At 34.0% G+C, this 16,548-nt stretch overlaps 2 protein-coding genes across 2 annotated transcripts; one reads left to right on the top strand and one right to left on the bottom strand.

Moving 5' to 3' along the window:
- The first annotated feature begins 2,236 nt into the window (after window positions 1–2,236).
- On the top strand, window positions 2,237–5,031 carry LOC136823002 (uncharacterized). The gene is made up of 2 exons (XM_067079311.1): window positions 2,237–2,390; window positions 3,676–5,031. The coding sequence occupies exons 1-2, from the start codon at window positions 2,312–2,314 to the stop codon at window positions 3,933–3,935; spliced, it is 339 nt and encodes a 112-aa protein (XP_066935412.1). The 5' UTR covers window positions 2,237–2,311; the 3' UTR covers window positions 3,936–5,031.
- Window positions 5,032–6,082: 1,051 nt separating this feature from the next.
- LOC136823001 (histone-lysine N-methyltransferase SUV39H2-like) lies at window positions 6,083–13,493 on the bottom strand. The gene is made up of 5 exons (XM_067079310.1): window positions 12,942–13,493; window positions 12,369–12,471; window positions 11,708–11,862; window positions 7,908–8,001; window positions 6,083–6,577 (listed from the first exon to the last, which is right to left on the bottom strand). The coding sequence occupies exons 1-5, from the start codon at window positions 13,490–13,492 to the stop codon at window positions 6,311–6,313; spliced, it is 1,170 nt and encodes a 389-aa protein (XP_066935411.1). The 5' UTR covers window position 13,493; the 3' UTR covers window positions 6,083–6,310.
- Between the last annotated feature and the right edge of the window lie 3,055 nt (window positions 13,494–16,548).

The following is a 16,548-nucleotide window of genomic DNA, read 5'->3' as shown; positions in this document are numbered from 1 at the left end:
AAACTGTCAACTGTATGTGCATACAATCGTCTAAATGCATTGGCGGGGAATCGAACCCCGGTCTCCCGCGTGGCAGGCGAGAATTCTACCACTGAACCACCAATGCAATGATTCAATCTAAGTCTTCATTTTTGCCATGCTATACTTTACTTTTTTTCGTTAGCAAATTAAGCTTTTGCCTCGAAATTTTGACGTCAAATTCGTAACTTTATGCACGTACATTTATCTAAATGCATACATTTTTAGGTTTTCTATTGTAACTTACAGATATTAGGATTTGGGAGGGAATAGGTTTTAGGTTATATTCTCAGCCTAGTTGGGCCATCCACCAGCGTTTAGATCATCAGATCGTAAGGTCGTAAGTCTTAAGTCAATTGTTAAAACTCAGAGTTAAAACTCAACTTAGCTTTCCTAGGTTAAGGCACATAATATCTACTTGTGGTTTATTTTTAAATTTTGGAGGGAAATTCCTTTTTCATGGCTATAAAGCTTTTTTCACATGTACGTAAGACTTTATTAGACCTTATGGTAAATCATTCGTAAGGCTGTCTTTTTAGAATTTCCTTATGTAGATTTTTTGTTTAAACTCTGCATAAGGCCTTGAACCCGGCCTCAAAACACTACTTCAGCTTAGGGAAATTTCCCACCCTTCAAAGTCTTAAGTAAAAGTTTCTGTACATGTGAAAAAAGGTTAATTGTATACTTCTATTATGTTCAGTGGTACTGGATATTAAAAACCTTTATAGCATTAAATTGCTTGTGGTAGGTTTGCGTAGGTAGGTATTTCCTTAAATTTAACTGTTTTTTTTTCAAAGAGGTTTGTCTTAAAGATGTCTAAAAGAGTAAAAATATTTCCTAAATATTTAGTTTAAAAGTTCATTATTGAGAAAAGGTTGAGAAATGTTTAAAATTTTCTATCTGTCTGATATGTGATTATAAGGATTTCTATTTTAGACCTCGAAAGGGTTTTTAGTTAACCAATGTTCCATCTTAATTATTCTAAAATCTGTCTCAAAAGTAGTCCACATACTTGTGAGTTAGACAGACTTTAATTCAAAATTTATCCTTTTTTGTTCTAGAAAATGATTATGTTACAGGTTAAAGACTAGGCCTCTGACTACCAAGCATACAAATTTCATCGCACATGTGTCACTCTAATCACTGTAAAAAGTATCAAAAATGAAGAGTAAATTTTACCATATTAATGTCTTACAGTCTTTAAACATGTTCAACCAATTTTATTATCCCGGGAATTTATTTAGAGTGTTCGAATGTTTCACCAAGGTTTGAAAAAAGGATATTATACTTTTTTTGCCATTATTTGCGTAAGTGATTACTTGTTTTGAGAGAAAGAAGCTTTGCGAAAATACTGGGCTTATAATGTTAAGTATAGATTGAGCTTTTCTATATTTTTATAGAAAAGAAGAATAAAAGACAAAATACTTAATTGGACCACCCTAATTTGAAAAACTTCCCATGAGCTTAAAAGACAGCTGTCTTTCCGGCTTACGAAGTCTTTGAAACACACATAAGCGCCTTATTTTGTATAGTTGAAAGATTTCCACATGATTTCCATATGTTTTTTTTATTTGCTACAAATCATTTTTCTGTAGAGTAAATATGTTACTTTTGATTTATGCTTTCTCATATTGATAATCACCTCTCGTAATTACTTTTTCAATATTTGACAAAAAGTTTTTTAGATACAAGATAAACTTGAACCCTGAAGACTTTCTGATTCGAATTCTTTAAAAAATACCAAATATTCTGTGAAAGAGAAAGTAAAAATTGTAGACATATTAAGAGCATTACAAAATTGATAATGAATAAGGTGTGGCCCTGTCATAATCTGACAGTAAGACATAACAATATTTCACTTAGCTTCGAGGTTAAAAGAAAGAACAGGTTTAAGAAACGTCATTCACAAACTATCATTTTACAGGGTTGTACTAAAATCAATAAGTAGTAGATGATTGGGTTGAGCCTTTTAGTTGGTTGGGATTTGTATGTTGAATTACGGAACATTCAAATAATTTGTTTCGTATATTTTTTAGAGTTCGATATGTTGCTCTAAACTTTATAATTTGAACCCATTTTTTTAAGTTTTAATTTTAAAAACAATCAAGTTATATATTTCAGTGTTATAAGCATTTTCAAGCTTCCGAAAACGCACTTTTTTTATTTGAACCTTAAAGCTAAGTAAAGTTAAAATATAGTTATAAATGTGTCACACTAAAATAGTAGCTTTATTTTCCAATAAAGGTTTCTAATAGGTTATTACGGAAATTAAACAAAATAAAATCAATACAAAATGTTTGACTTGATCGATGATTTGAACCCAGACAAATGGGAAGACAAAGGTTCGCCACCAGACGATTTAGAATCGATTCGTAAGTATTTTGAGAGATCTTTGTACAAACTTTGGGGGGATACATGGGCAAAAACGGGTACGGGGATCTGCCGCTGGTCAGGGTATCATTTTTTTACCTCCACTAGTCCCACGTAGGGTCACAAAAACACCAAAAAGGAAAAAAGTAGAAAATTTGGAGAAAATTTTCCAGTCTCTATCCCCTTCAGGGTCACTTTTTTCAGCAAAGTGAGTCTCACGTAGGGTCCATTTTTAGAATTTCAGCGGCACACCCTGTCAGTCGGCAAAGGTAGCACCCCACCTAGGGGACCTTTAATTTGGCGCATCTTTAAAAATATTATTTATATGGTGTAGCAAAGAGGCGTGCCTTTTTACTGACAAAACAGAATAAATAAAAGAATTTCTCAGAATTTGTGCTGCGTGCAGCGCTGCAAGGATAAAAAGTTGTTCTTTAGCCTGAATCGCAGACCTCTCCAAAATTGGCCGTTAGTAAAAATAATAGTATCAGTATCATTTCATTTTCACCATATTTTTAAAGGAAAGACTTTTTTGCCTTCTCGCCGCACCGACCTTCAATTTTCTCGAAAGCCTGAGTTTTTGAAACTTTTGACTGTCGTTGATCTTTCCGACTATCAAATAAAAATACTTTTGACCGTTTAAGATACTTCTGTCCGTTTAATTCTTTTGTCAGTTCAGCTATATCAGCCAACTGACAAAAGAATCATTGGAAACGGCTGCAATTCAAGAAAAAAATGAAGAAAAACTCGCACAGACAGTGATTTTGCAGTGTGGAGCTCGGGGTCTCGAATTTTACTTTCCGTCAAAATTTTCTTTGATTTCTGTCACACTTGACTAACAAAGTTCAGGATACCAAAACTTTCTTTGCAGTGCAACAAGTTTTCGTGACAGTTTTGTAAATTTTGATGATTTATTAGAATGCGATAAACTTTCGCTGGGATTAAATTAACAAATGGAAATTTGGAAGGGCCTCATCTGCGAAATATTTCTAAACAAAACTCAAACTAAGTCAAATAAATACTGTTTGAATGGCTACTTGCATCAAAGAAGCACAAATAATGTTTATTTCAACAACCAACATGCATGATTTGACAGTAAAAGTCACAAAATCGTGAAATACTGCCACCCAATAGTGCCACCTGCGAAATTTAATCACCGCGAAAGTGTATCCCATATTAAAGTATTTTGACTGGTATATGACGGACTTTTTATAAAACGTGGCTAGTCCTGATCGTTAAGTTAATGCGTTATATTTAGCTTTATGATCACAATCTTTTTTACATCCATAGCGGAATTTAATCAATACGTAAATTGTCATATCGTTACCCGCAAGCCAGCGCCGTCACCCATCACCGAGATAACGTACGTAGCAGCGGACGAAGCTGGGAAAAACACAAAACAGGTCATTTTAAAAGACACCAAGGTCAAGGATCCCCTAAAGAATGTACGACATTTTAGAGCTGTATTGGTCCCAGTTACTGGAGGAGAAGAAAATGTTTTTGAAGCTACCGCCGTTTTATTAGATATGGACTGGGTTGTTAAGAAATAGATATTTTCATCAATTTTGTAATTAGTGTGAAAAAATTATGAATGATAAATTTGTTCCAATTTTTATTGCAGGCTCTGTATATTTCGGTGCTGGTATCTGGCTTTTTTATCTGGCTATTTTTTAAGTAAAAGCTCTGTTGGGGAAAGAACCATTCAACGGGGGCTGCTAAGAAAAATAAGAAGGGTTTGAATAAATATTTGAAATCTGATATTTGAAAAGGTTCAATAGTTTTGATCATCTTTACTTTTCTTCTTTACGTATGACATTTTGGTTTTTAGAATCTTCCTGATCAAAATCTTTTCAACGAGTTACTACTTTTTAGCTATTTAGAATCAACATAGATTTCTAGAATTTTTTATTGGATAAGATGTCGAAAACAGAGAATACAAACAGAAAAACTTAAATGCCAAAATGAGTCAGTGCAAGGCCAATGAGTGGACCTAATAAGAGCCATATTAATCGTTATAACCAAGTACTTAACTAAGGATTGAGTTAGAAAGACTGAATAACGATTTTTAAATATTTCTTATTCACATATATATTTATCAATAGAAAATCAAAGAAATATTTCTGTAGTTTTAAAAACGAATATTCCATTGAAAATGTTTATGTAATAAAGATAGCTGTCATAAATATAATTCCTGATTATCGGGTGACAAACTTTACGTTTGCTAAAGAGTATATACAGTGTGTGTGGAAAAAAACCGAACAGAAATAACATAAATTATTGAGATCCTAAAACTTTAAATGGGTTTTAACGACCTTTCAACATCTTTATACATTAAGCTGAGTTTATACCATAAACTGGGTCTACAGCGTTTTCATTCTACATCGTTTATTATTTTTTACTTTTTCGTCAAAAAGAACAGGAAATTTTTTAAACCAGACATATGTCTAGATTTAGTTTCTGTCAACAGACATTTGCGACGAACTAATTTTATCAATGAGCACCCAGCTTAAAGCATGTAATGTCTTTGTAATGAGCATTAGCTAATTATAGAGGTCAATCAAATCAATGTGTATTTAAGGATTTCTATTTGTATCACAAATATAATTTGTTCGAAAAAGAAAATACACGAGATTAACAGTGCTTCAAGTTTTATGTCTTCAATTATCTTCAGCCGCATAACAAATTGATAAACATGTTTATTAAAAATAAAATAACAAAACATGACTAGTATGATTAACAAAATGATTAACAATCTTCAGCTGTGTAACAAAATGATATGGATGTTTATCATTTTGTTAATCATACTTAGTCATGTTTTGTTATTTTATTTTTAATAAACATGTTTATCATTTTGTTATGCGGCTGAAGATAATTGAAGACATGAAACTTAAAGACCGTTTATCGATTTTGTGTATTTTCTTTTTGGAACATATTATATTTGTGATACAAATAGATCCTTAAATATATATTGATTTTATTGACCTCTATTAGTTACTTTTTGTGTATTTTCTTTTTCCGTGTTATGATCTGGACATATAAATAAGCTGTTGCAACGGCTGTAACGGCTTGTAGGACAATTCGTAATATTTTCGGCCATTTCACAATTAATTTGTACCAAATTACTTATTTTCTTCTGCACTTTATGCTCGTAAAACAATTTTGTGTAGTTTTTGTCGTTTTTGAATTATGATCTTCATGCACCCTTTAAAAACATATAAACCATGTTCTGTTTTTTCCCACACACATTATTAGTCTTCTTTCTGGGAAACCCTGGTTCTGAATTAGTACCTCAATCAGTATCACTTAATCTCGACGTATTTAATTTACAGGGTGTCCCGAAAAAAATACCGTCTTTGCCCATTGTTAGGAGAAGAAAAAATTACAAAATCTAAATTGTAATTTCTTTAATTCCTTGATATGAGACAACAATTTTTGGTTCTTTTGTTTCATTGCTGCATTATTAAGATTTGTAATAATTAAGTTAAATTACAAAAGAACTTACGCAAAATATTTTTGTCTACTTTTAGAAGTTTTGAGGACACCCTGTAAGCAATATTCTTACAAACGAAAAATTCAGAATTATTGCGTGTGTGGTGTTTAATGAAACAATTAAATAAAATAACATTTAAAAATCCATCACGCTCCTGAAACTTTTGTAATTCGATGTTGAAGTATCTTTCAAACAATATTTAAAAAGCGAGTTTGCAATGTTTTTACGCATTTCGAGTACTGAAGACTGTTGAGGAATTCAGCTGCACGCAATGAAAAAAGGCTGCAAAAAGTATATGTTCTAAGCTCCTTAATCCAATAAATCTATGAAAAATTGAAAACAAAATTGTAGCTACCTAAAAATTGAAAAACTATGAATAACAGTAAAATATATATAAAATAGCGGGTAAAAATCCTGACGAAATAAAAAAAAAAACTAGAATAAATATTTTCGACAGTTACTTGCACCACATGCACAAAAATGACGATCTATATTTGGCAGTTCCGACTTGTCTTTGCTTTTCTTCTTTTTGCGCATACCCGGAGAAGCTGATTTCTGGCCTTCATTACTACCTGTCATCATGTAATCAAATGAAAGTTCCTCACCTGCGTTGATGTCGCGAGTCGCGAATAAACCGATTCTCGGAAGACGTGGATCAAGTGTATCGACCCAAACACTGTAAACTTGCAAGTTTGGATCACACTAAATTATTTTGAAGAAAATTTTAGTATTACCACCTTGGGCCGGCTATAAAAGATTTTCGTGTCAACTGCAAAACTAAATTAAGTTCAATATTTTTCAAGACAATTGCCGACCCTTGGCAGACGATATCATCCTCTAGGATAAAACTCGGAATTTTTCAACCAGCGGACCTAGACGGGGTTTCGGTTATTATCAGTTAGGCTTAGGGTTGGAGCTCAAGAGCCAAAATAGAAGGCCGAAAGCCTTGCGTTGTACCATGTGTCTTAACTTAGGATCCATTGGGAACCTTTTAGGGGCACCGGTAGGGTTGGGAGCTATCTTAATTAAGGTCTGTAAATTTCAAGATATAAGTATTTGAGAATGGCCGAATCCAGTTCTATCGTGCCTCGTTTGCACAAGCGGTTAGACGTTGGGTTTGTAAACCAAGGTTGTTTGTATTGGGTGGTTCAAGCTGGCGCGAGAGATCTTTTTTCACAGTATGGGCAAATTTAAGAAAAATAAATGGAAGACATTTGGAATCACTTGAGAAAGTCATAAACTCAGAATAGCAGATAAAAAATAGAGAATAAGAGACCATACATCCTGGGGGATTATATAGTTTGCGACCCAAAGTTCTAAAGCTTTATTGGGCTATTCCAAAAATAGTTTGTACCACTTATGTTTAGGAGGTGTGACGTCCCGCGGGGGGGGGCACTCGATTTTGAAAACGACCATACGTTCGGCCAAAAATTAGGTCTCAAAAATCGGACCCTTACAATGCAGGAAAAAAATTTTCGAAATTTTTTCAGGGCAAAGTTTTTTGAAATTTCTCAAATTTTACCGCAAAATTTGGTATTTTCTCAAATTTTACACCCTTACAGTGCACTTTTTCCCACTTGCTCACAAATCAACCCTTACAGTGCACTTTCCAAAGTCTAAAAAACCAACCCTTAAGGGCCGCACGTCCGGTAGGTACAAATCTTTTCTGGCATAGCCCATTGGCTTGAACGTACTGGTGACTTGACGGTGACTTTTTCAATTAAACGACTAGCTCAATAACTAGCTCTAGTTAAGACAGTTGACTTTATGCCATGGCTCCTTCATCTTATTTTCTGACAAAAATCGGTAGAAAGTAGTCTCTCTAAGGTTAAGGCATTGATCCTTTTCAGTATCTTTCAATCATAGGGGTTGAATTAACTACTTTCTATTGATATTCGAATCAAAGCACAAAATCGACTTAATAAGGTTTTAGATACTCTTTAGCATTACCTGAATACGAAAAATGTCTGGGTATCCTTTTCAGAAGTACACACGTTCAAAAACAATATATTTCAAAGCAAAAGAGACTTACAGAATGATTAATGAAATGAGAAACATTTCCGTATCGGTACGCGTCAACGGTGAAAGTTGCATCTTCATCGTGAAAATCAAGATCAAACAAATATCTAAGAATGAAAAAAAAAAACTATTTTTAAGTCTGCTTTAGCTGGAATTCTTCATATAACTTGTATAACTATACTTTTGAAACCGTTCAACTTATGTACAAATTCACTGTAAAAGATAAATTTGAAGAAATAAAAAATTTCTTCAATGTCACCCACAGCAGCAGCTGTTTAAGCAGCAGTAACTGCTCTATCCACTAAAATCTTTAAATCAATGCATGACCATAAAATCTGAATCAATGCTCAAAATGACTTGAAATTTTGAGCAGTGGCTCGCTTTCTCATTTGGAACATGGTTGCGCAAAAAGATTTCTGTGAAAGTATCTATATCACATGGTCAATTTTTCAGGGTATAGGCCGATAGCTGAATTCAAATTTTTCACCCTTTATGCTGCCAATATAACAAATTCAGAGTATTAAAAAATATTTACCTTAGAGGAAAAAAATTGATGGAAAGATTTACCTAAAACCATAACACCCCAAAATAAATTTCTGCTAAATCGAATATAATTCAAAGTCTTTCCGAATTTGTGCTATTAATTCCCTCTAAAAAACCTTTTTAGACTCATCCCCAAATTTAATTGCCACCGAAATACCTTCCTTCAAGGTACCCTGTACCAGCTTTCAAGGTAAAGAATGCTGTTAGCTACATTTGGGCAGCACAGCAAAAATTTATGAGCCTCAAAGTGAATTTTAATCCTCAACCATCCTAGTTTCAGGGATGGTTGGTTGGTCCCCAGAACTCCTTTTCCATTCTTCGAAGTAGGTCAGAGTTTAGGAGGTACCTTAAGTCTTTGTAAGGATTTATTAAGGAAATGTATACTTCTATGTCATCAATCGCTTGATCATTTCCCTTTGAGCATCTTACTATTTTTGGCACTGAGGGAAGCATCTTGTGGGGAGGGCTAAAATCTCAAGATTGACAAGTGCTATGACCTTGAAATTTTAACATAATATAATCGAAGATGATTTGCAAGACTTTGGTTCGGACCTGTCTGGCTGGTATTTTACAGACCAGAATGCAAACTTGACCAAAATCATGCATTGACTAACTGACTTCGATTTGACTGAAATTTAGTCTCTCTACCTACCTGAGAAAAACATGCTGAATGAAGATGAAAATGTTCGAATGAAAAAGAAAAGATAAGCATAGCATAGAGATACTTAAGCTTGAAAAACACGATGAAGCTTGTTTCACGCTGGCTTTCTGATTTTTTAGAAGCTAAGTTTTGGGCGGGCACAAACAAAAACAATTCTTTCTTACATGTAAAGATAACTCTAGCTCCTTATGATAAAATCTAATGAAGCAACTTCCACAAATCAAAAATTTGGCTCAAATTTGGCTAAAACTTTTTCTTTTAAAAAGTCTTACATTTTAAGGATTACAATTTTGCATCACTGTGTCATAAATCACGAAAAACTAAAGAAGAAATTTCACAAAAAAGCCTTAGTTAAACTTATTCCGAGCTTCATACAGGGCTGAGTTGGTTCCCAATGGTCCTAAACCTCGTGGGACACTCTATTGCAATGGATTAGACCCATTGAAGTCCAGTGAAGGGGGCAGAACCGACGAATGTGCATTAAAATAGCTTAAAAACGCTTAAAAAGCTCTATTAAGGCGTTTTTAAGGCCTTTCTAAGCAAAAAACGTAAAAAACGCTCCATTTTTAGGCACTTTTTGGCCCAAATTTCCCGAATATTTATTTTTTGAAAATTGTGCTCTATCAGATTTTTAACAATACCATTTTACATCAGTGTGCGAAAAATCAGAAGAAAAATTTAAGTGAATCAAGAGAAATGCTCATTTCCCTTAAAAACGACAAAAGGGAATTTCCTCAAAAAGAAAATCCGATTTTTACGGTGAAAAAAGATTTTCCAAAAAAAAACAGCTTCAGCCAATGTTTAAAGTACCTTTCCTTTATCTTTATGCAAAAAAAAAAGGTTTTTGGCCCAAATTTGCCCAATTTATTTTCCTCGAAAATCAGGCTCCGTCACTTTTTGGGTACTGTCATTTTGCATTACTATGCAAAAAGTCAAAAAAAATTATAATGTGCCAATCCCGAGAAAAGCTGGTAACAGACGAACGAACGGATGAACGAACGAGTAATGGTTAAATCAAAGGACCCCAGAGGTAGGTCCAAAAGTCTAAAAAATACCAAGCCAATCGCAAGAAATGCACCTCCCCTAAAACACACAAAAAGGAATTTCCCAAATGAGAAAATCTGATTTTTAGGACCTAAAGAATTTTTCCTGGAAGAACGGTTTCATCCACTTTTAAGAGAACCTTTCCCTCTGTCTTTATACTTTAAGGGAATTAATTTTCGCGAGACAGCTTCCCTCGCGAAACAATTTAATTTTCGCGGACTTATATCGCGACTAACTTCGACTGTAAATTTTCACGGGGATTTAATTTCGCGAATTGGCGAATTTTTTCAGATTTAACATTTTTTGTTGGTTTGATCATGAACATATAAACGACTGGACATCTATCTCATTTGTTTTTTTGTAGAAAGGGCTGCTAGCTTCGTTGCCGCCTCGTTAAAAGCATAAAATGAAACAATTCATCTATATCACAACAAAGATAACAGAGGCAAAATCATCGTCAGCTTGTCAAAAATCCGGCTAATATTTCTAAATTTTGACTTAAAAGTGTGGAATAATTATAGAGAGTGTCGCATTCTAATTTTGATATGCTTATAACATAGGCTCTCAACAAAAAAATTATTGGAGTGACAAAAGTGATTCAAAAGTATACACGCAGTTGAAACTCGGCATTTCAGAGTTGAAAACGTTGATAAATTTATTGCAAACTTGTGAAAAAATTCAAGAATAATTTTTTTGTGCGTTACGAGTAATATTCAAGCTCTGTCAATCCTTTTACCTAAATAATTCAAAGAAATAGAATTATAACGGAATATTGTCGGATTTTTCATACAAATTTTGAAATACAGGCGGCAACGAAGCTCCCTTCAAAGAGACAATAAAAGATAGATGTCCAGTCGTTTATATGTTCATGGTTCGATTAACGTTTACGTTAACAATTACGAGATTTTATGTGTAAAGTAGAATCTCCATAACTCGAACGGCTACGAGGAATGAAAATTCATTCGAATTACAGAGACATTCGAGTAATAGAGACTCGTTTAAGAGAGTTTCTTAGCTGAAAGAATTTTTAGTGTAAAAAATTTAATTTTCGCGAGGATTAGATTTCGCGAATTTAGCGAGAGATGAAAGTTTGAAAATTTTCGCAAGCGATTATATTTCGCGAAAAAAAACAAAATTCACAAAAATTCGCGAAATATAATCCCCGCGAAAATTTATACCCTTAAGGTATAAAAAAGTCAAAAAAAGCCCCATTTTGGGGACTTTTTGGCCCAAATTTGTCCAAAAAATTATTTGTTCGAAAATCGGGCTCCATCAGATTTTAAACATTACAGTATCATTTTATGTCATTGTGCAAAAAATCAGAAAAAAAAACAATTTTCCAAAATAAAAAAATACGATTTTTACGGCGAAAATTTGGCTCCGTCACTTTTTGGGTAATGTCATTTTGGATCACTATGCAAAAATTCAGAGAGAAATATTGAGCCAATCTCGAGAAAAGTTAGTAACAGACGAACGGACGGATAAACATAGGTTAATATAAAGGACCTCCGAGGCAGGTCTAAAAAGAAAATTATCCAGACAAGACAGCATTCTAAATTACTTACGTTTGTTGCTTTGAGTCATATAACTTTCCACGTCGTTCAGCTTCTTCACTTGTGATTATTTCACCAACGTATTCAACCACGAACTTGTTTTTGGGGATAAATTCCCGAGTTTTCAACCCCCAACCACGTCCGTTGTCCGTTCGAAAAATACAAACCTATAAAAATCAATTTTTAATGAGAATCAAACGAGATGGTACACCTGACGGAATTGTCACAATGCAGTCTTATATGTTTTCCCGAAAAATGAGCGCTGATTGGACCTACTCTCGAGTACCTAATAGCTGTCTCCCCACCTCGCTAATTAATTTTTCAAAAATTTTTTTACCCAGGACATTCATATTCCAACCCCCCCCCCTGCGTATTAAGTTTTTCTATTTAAGCTAAGAGGATGATCAGTAATCGTTCGAGTTACGGGATTTTGAGTTATAGAGAGGAAGAATAGCCTAAGAATCTCCTCAAGACATCGGAAAAATCGTTGAGTTTATGGAGATAATCAAGTTGAGGAGGTTGAGTTATTGAAACTCGACTGTAGTTTAAAGCGATAATGGATAAAGATCTTGAAAGTTAGTAACATTTCATAACTTATAAATCTTATATAGGACATTGTAAACGTTATTATAAGATCATAAACTTACCTTTTATTACTTTTAGTTTATCTTACCCTAGTTGTTAGTCCTTTTTGTATAACGCGATTTGGGCAGTCCATAGAACATTTGCAGCTCTTGTTGCATTCGTATATTGGCGATCTTGGTGGAAGTAGTACCCTGGTTTTTAAAAACAATTGTACATATCTTGTTGATTTTCGAATGTTTTATCATCACTTTTATCATCACATTATTTAAATATGAAGTGGTGAGCAAGATGAGAAACCAAAAATGTCATTCAAAAACTGCATAGCTATCATTGAGAAAAAAAGAGACAAAATTTATGACTTAGGAAAAACAGTGCGACTATAAAGGGCTCTAATGGAATTAGATCTAATTGTAAATCTATATATTTTATAATACAACCAGTTATTTCAATTAAAAACAGTTTAATTGCTGATAACACAAAACAAGAAAAGATAATTTTTGATCGTCGATTACCCAACAAAATAAGATTATATTAAAAACAAAAGACCGAGCTGTTCAAACTTGGTAAATGCACAAACAAGTCCGCTTTTTCAGCTCCGCTCACAAAAACAAAACCAATTAAATCACATCAAATTTAAAGGATCCATTCTCTATCATCTTACCTTTTTGATCGGTCATAAGCAAATTTACTCATACTATTACTTGGGCACGGACAATTGGCAGGTGAACATCTTGGAAAACATTCACAACCAACCAGGAAGCTGGGATCTAGAAGTTCTCGCCCACACTTTGTAGAAACAATATTCTCACGAACGTAGGTGAAATAATCAGGAGGACTTTCATCGTCGACAAAGTTCTCAACAGCTATGACAGGGTCTGCACTACAAACACGATTTAATTCTAATTCCCAAACTATCATTTTATGATTGAGGGTTACATTCAATGTAGTATGTTCTTTTGATGTACATTTCAATTGTAAATTCAATTTGCCTCTGTATTTGCGTGCTAGGTCATCCAATGTTTCCAAACCAGCAACTTTACAAGACAAAAGATCCTCGACCTTCATTGTTGTTGGAACAGGGTTGATCTTGCGAGTGTTTTTGGCTATCGGTTTTTTACGTTCTTGTTTTTTGCTTGTTTTAATTTCTCTACTTGTTTTTGATTTGGAATCTTTTATTATATCCTTCGAAGGAAGAACTTTTGGTTTACCCATAACAACTAGAAAATAAAAAGCAAGAGAAAGTTAAAAATATATTTAACTTTTATTTTAATGTGTGGTGCCAGGTTAATGTAATACCCGTTGAGGCTTTCCCTCGCCTGCACCACACAAAAAGTATGGGTTCGATTTTACAGTGTATAGATTTTGTTTTAATACATATTGTAGAAAAACTAGGAAAAGAAAGGCGTAGTGTTGTGGTGGTCATCGCTCTTAACTCCTGTCTGGGAGGAGCGAGTTCAATTCCCACTGTAGTACTACGTTACGGTTCATTTGGCAAGTGAACACACCTTCAACCGGGTCCACCCATACCATGTGAGGGGAATTGGGTACCACTACTCTGATACAAGAGTGTGGGTGATATGCCAGGAAGCTAATGCGAAAATATTTGAAAATTCGTTTAAAAAAGTATATCAGCCAAAATTTATATTTTCAGTTTTTGCCTGTGGAAGGTTGGAGATTGGGGTACGCACAGCTCAGTGCGTTACAGGCAACTCAAATTTTGATCTTCTACATTCAAGGAACGATAATCAATCATAAAATCCCATTGCACAAGCTGCTGCACACGGGAAGCTATATTACGACATAGAGGCCTCTACTATATGTTATCTTTCCGATTCCACGCTTATACTGAAGTTGAGGCCAGTGCTTTAGCAAGACTCGAAATAACGATTTCAAGTGGGTCGGACAACCAGGGTTGCTTTAGCTTGAAAAATATCATTATTCGATTGGACATAAAGCTATTTGGGTCGGACAATGTCCGATGTCCGAGCGTCATTTCGAGCCCTGCTTTAGCACGTTACAATCTTCTTTGCCATTCGCATAAATCGTCCCTCATCAAAATTAGCTCTCATCGCTAGGTTCCCTTAGCTGCTTTGGAAAAAAAACATTTTGTGGGAAATTTGTGGGAAAAGTATTGCATATATATCATTTGCAATAAGGCAAAGATATAAGGAATAAAAATTTTTATTCTCTATTGCTTATTGCGAAGCGAATATACATGAGCGAAGCAGTTTTGCTATAGTGTGTGCGTACCATTAAACTCTATATACCAGGGAAGCGCAGAAGGAAAATGAAAATTTAGTTCCCATCTGTTAAATGTAGATAAGTATTTCGTTCAAGGTTGTGTTTCGCGTCCAAATATAGGTATCAATCTCGGTTTGGTAGATGGTTTCGTTAATAAAGTTGATCTTTACGGCACCGAAAATGTCCGATTTAGGGCTTTTTTCCAAAAGAGACATTTCGTCGTTTCCGTATATTTTGTATCTCTTCCTTCACCTATGAGACAGCTGATTGGTTGATATTTTCGTACTATCAGACAACTGATTGGTTGATATTTTCGTTGTTATGGTTTCGATCTTTTTTATTTTTATTTATCGAAACCATTTTGTGAATTTTTTATTCGAAGAATATTTTTTACTGAAAGAATTTTATCGACCTGGAAGCTTTTGGAAAACTCTACCAACTAGCTTACCAGTTAGTGAATTTATTGCTCTGCTGTGGCGATTATCATTTGGAAAAATCATATAATCAGTTTCATCCCACCATAACATTTTGGATTCAATAAAACACAACTTTGTGCACCAACAAGGAAGTATATATTTGTTGACTTTTTCTCTCACTCACTTTTTAGCAGTGGAAGGAAATTGCACTCCACCTTTTCGGTCGGTCATAGTTTTCTTTCACTTGAGAGAAATTTTCTTGATGCTTGACACAAGAGTTAAATTTCCCAGCATCCTGTCTGTCTGTCTGTAACTATCTGATCTGATTAAGAAATATCAACACCGACACTTTTTAAATAAAAAATTTGACGTCCGACTAAAACAGAACAGTCCTAAATATCCACTATTTCTATATTTCTCTCATCGTGTTCGTCAAAATATCAGGACAATCAAGACTTTTTCCACTAGCTGGGCTAAAAAATTTGGGTCAATATGTCTGCTTTTTTAATTCTGTTATTCAAGCATTATATTCTGTCAAAAGTTTTCGTGACTTTCAGACTTTGTTTATAATTTTGACATTAAATGTGGTAACTCAGGAAAGTTAATGATTAGGGAATTGTTTATCGCTATGTCAAATGCACCGATTGAAACATACCATTTGATTCCTTCTTTTTGTCTTGGGCCGGATTATGATCACAGTCACTTTCAACAGTTTGATGCTCAAAAATGTCTAATATATTTGCTGTACCAAATTTATGATTTAAATCTAAGTTCTGCACCAGACAAAAGAATCTGTTTTTACCATATCTAGCTTAGAGTGTATATTATGTCAAACATGTTATAATATAATGCTTCAGAGAAAACTACATATGAAACTATCTGTCATATTGAGTTTCCTAATCGTTTTAACCATCATTCAATAAAAAATGAAGTTTCAAGATTAGTTATATGACCCACATGGACAGTTGCTTCAAGACTTGTATGATTCTGCAAATTGTCCATCTCGCACAATAGCTACGAAAAGTAAAACAATTGTCAACATATCTGAATATTTGATTGTCTCAATTAAAAATATTTTGCTATGATCAGGCATCAAACACTCCAAGAAAACTAGTTCCCAACCTCAATATTGAAACTCATTTTGAAAATGCATTACTAGGGAATCTAAATCTGTTTCCATTTTGATGGTTGAGAGATTCAATTTCTTGATTGCAAAAACAGGACAATTTTATAACTTTCACTGACTGACTAAGGTTAGTTTTAACTCAACCTTGGAGCAAAATGGACTGATTGATAATTGGATTTCACTGAGTTCTTCTTCTTCTACAACATTGACTTAACTGGCAAGTAAATTAGAAAAAGGTGAACCGGGGGGATGGAACCGAGATGAACTCATCTGGTAAACCGGCTGAATCGAGGTGAACCCAGAACCCAGCTTCTGCAGAACTTACTTTGAAATGTTCTTTGTGCATTTTTTTGAATGTGGAAAAAGTTTTGTTGTCCAACATACTTGAAAATTTTCTTAACTTTTGCCGTGAACTTTTGAACCTTCTTTAACATGCCTTTTGTCGTCAACTATAAAAACTTTGAAAAACCTTTGTTGCTTATGAG

Source organism: Clytia hemisphaerica, unplaced genomic scaffold, assembly GCF_902728285.1.
Source record: "Clytia hemisphaerica strain Z4C2 unplaced genomic scaffold, Clytia hemisphaerica genome assembly, whole genome shotgun sequence".
NCBI lineage: Eukaryota > Metazoa > Cnidaria > Hydrozoa > Leptothecata > Clytiidae > Clytia > Clytia hemisphaerica.
The sequence above is the reverse complement of the archived record's forward strand: the minus strand, read 5'-3'. Positions and strand labels throughout refer to the sequence as shown.

Coding starts and splice junctions, on each gene's coding strand:
- LOC136823002 (XM_067079311.1), top strand. CDS start 2,312: ATGTTTGACTTGATCGATGATTTGAACCCAGACAAATGGGAAGACAAA. Junction 2,391..3,675: donor AGACGATTTAGAATCGATTC/GTAAGTATTTTG, acceptor TTACATCCATAG/CGGAATTTAATCAATACGTA.
- LOC136823001 (XM_067079310.1), bottom strand. CDS start 13,492: ATGGGTAAACCAAAAGTTCTTCCTTCGAAGGATATAATAAAAGATTCC. Junction 11,863..12,368: donor AAAAAGGACTAACAACTAGG/GTAAGATAAACT, acceptor TGATTTTTATAG/GTTTGTATTTTTCGAACGGA. Junction 6,578..7,907: donor CTCATTTCATTAATCATTCT/GTAAGTCTCTTT, acceptor AAAATAATTTAG/TGTGATCCAAACTTGCAAGT.